This window comes from Convolutriloba macropyga, chromosome 7 (genome assembly GCF_964194025.1).
Source record: "Convolutriloba macropyga chromosome 7, txConMacr16.3, whole genome shotgun sequence".
In the NCBI taxonomy this organism is placed as follows: domain Eukaryota; kingdom Metazoa; phylum Xenacoelomorpha; order Acoela; family Convolutidae; genus Convolutriloba; species Convolutriloba macropyga.
The window spans coordinates 24,477,183-24,479,715 of NC_134474.1; the positions used below are offsets into that span (position 1 = coordinate 24,477,183).

A 2,533-nucleotide genomic window follows, 5' to 3' on the forward strand; every position below is an offset into this window, starting at 1 on the left:
TTTTCAAGCAGCTTTTGAACGAGAGCTTTTCGAACTATCTTCTCATTCGTATTTCTAGGAACTTCTTCAACTATCTCGACCTCTCGAAGGGTTCTACTTTCCTGAACTTGACTAGCCACCAGATCAAGTAATTGCTGTTCAATCTCAGCTTTCCCAAGATGTTTTCCCTTCTCGGAAAGCACAACACAAGCTGTGGGAATTTCGACTTTGAGCTCGTCGGGTTTTCCCACAACGGCACAGTCGACAACTAAATCGCTTTCCATCACAATTTGTTCAAGCAGCGCTGGCGAAATTGTGAACCCGCAATACTTTATAAACTCGCTTATTCGCCCACTTAAATAAATTTGAAACCTTCCGTCAAGTTTTACGAGATCACCCGTTTTGTAAAAGCCGTCAGACGTTAAAGCCGTCGCGGTTTTTGTTGGGTCCTTAAAGTATAAAGGTAGTTCGTTATGCAGCTTTATCACAAGCTCACCCTCAATTTCGGGTTCAGTAATGACCTTAAACTCATCTTCGGGGTCAATGACCTTGAACGAAACACCAGGAGCCGCCAAGCCGATCGATCGAATGTCCGAATCTGTAAATTCGTTCTGACAAAACGTGCAACTTGCCGTTTCGGTCGCTCCGTATGTGTTCCGAAGTTTAACCGAAGATTTCAAACCTGCTTTCTGAACAAATATGTCGATCAAGTCAAAATTTGGGCACGCTGAACCAATTAAAATATAATTCAACGAAGACAAATCATGCTTGTGAATGTCTTCATATTTTGCCCAAAAGTTTAAGTTAGCAGGCGATGGATTGATATGGGATATTTTGTACTTTTCGATCAATTCCAGCTGTCCTGTGTAACCAGGGTTCTTACCCATGACAATATTTGCTCCATTAAAAGCCGGAATCAAAAAATCGAACACTTGACTCCCGACATGTGAAAATGCGTTCACGAGTAGGAATTGACTAGATTTGTTGTAACCCATAGTTCCAAGGACCGAATTTCTCTCGCAGGAGTGGATCAACATCTTGTGGGTAATTTTGACCGCTTTGGGAGTTCCAGTCGTTCCAGACGAAAATAGAAATTCACAAACACCGTCCAGTTCTGGAATTGTTTCTGGGTTATCTACAGACCACCCCGTCCTTATTGCAAAAAAACCGTCTTCCTAGTTGAAAAAGAATCTAGAATTGTAAATTATTTTTATTATATTTTAAATTTTCGCAAAAAAAGGCTCAAATTTAGAACAAAAAACTATAAATTTTACTTTAATTTGTAGATTGTTCGCAACTTTTCTCCTTAATTTAATTTTATTCCTTACTATACAAGCATTTAACCTTTTCTGAATGGATTTCCTTGAAAAAAGTCCAAAAATTAATCTGGGAAATTCGAAAAAAAAACTGGCTGGACCACATCTACCCTTTTGATACTCCTTAAATCTTTCGGTGACATAACAAACTCATTATAGAACAAACAATCATTCCTGTTTTTGATGTTACAAGAGAAGTGCAATTGTAAAACATAGCTAGATGGAACTGAGTCACTAAAAAACACCAGATATAATAATGTAAGATTTCGACTGTTTACATATTTAATCGTTTGACTTTGTTAATTTTAAAATTTTTTGTAATGGAAATCATCATGTTCTTCACTGGAAAAGAAGAAACAATAATTTGAAATCGTTGAACTGAAAAAATAATTTTTATTCAGAGGCAAATTTTCTTTATCGTTATCCATCTATCTCTTCCATTACAATTGGTCCTTTTGCAACCAAAATGTGGAAAAATAAAAGGTTTCTCTTTTTTAAAAAATTCGTTTAATAAGGTGAAAATCTGTTAGTAATTTTCGTTTAAATGTCGTTGAATCAATATATGATATACTAAAAAATTTCAAACAATTATCAGCTTCAGGCATATCAATGGTTTTTGTTGGTTGCAATTGGGTTTGTGATACCCGAACAATTATTTATTTCTCAATTTCATTGATGCAGTAAAATTTATATGATGCTCTTAATTTAGTTCATTATCTTAATCTTAATCTTATGATCTTGTTTCAACTGTCTGGTTAGTTTCCCGCTTCGTGATCAGACATGTCTGATCACGCATTCACGTTGTGCTCGAGTGGTTTTAGTTTATTAATTTCATTGTTCTGACTTTCTGCAATTCAATTCAGTTTACAAAACCCTCTCTTAATTTCCCGATCCGCGAGTAAGCGAAACAAAAGTGAAAGTAGATCTCGCGCCGCGAATAGTCAAATAATATTCCCTTTGTAATCTCGCACCGCAAATCATCACAGCAAAATATTAAAATACGACATGGCGCAGTCAGCAACGAAAAGAACACCCCTTGGAATCGACCCTTTCTGGGACAAACCAACACCGGATCCACCACTCCGCTGGAAGAAGTGGAGGGTACAATACAAACTGGCACTCTTAAACATCATTTTGGACACGCTACTCGGCCCAAAACCTGATACGGTAGAACTACCTCTAGAGCCAATCTACGAAGAGACAATTGTGGGTGCATCTGCACAATCAGAGAGGGAGAG

The 2,533-nt window shown here is 37.3% G+C and overlaps 1 protein-coding gene across 1 annotated transcript in view; it reads right to left on the reverse strand.

Moving 5' to 3' along the window:
- LOC142342986 (uncharacterized) overlaps positions 1-974 on the reverse strand; it is a 1,588-nt gene extending 614 nt beyond the window's left edge. The window contains exon 1 of the mRNA XM_075394668.1: positions 36-974. Within this exon, the coding sequence (XP_075250783.1) occupies positions 36-974 (939 nt within the window). The remainder of the gene's footprint in view (positions 1-35) is intronic.
- Positions 975-2,533: the final 1,559 nt, after the last annotated feature.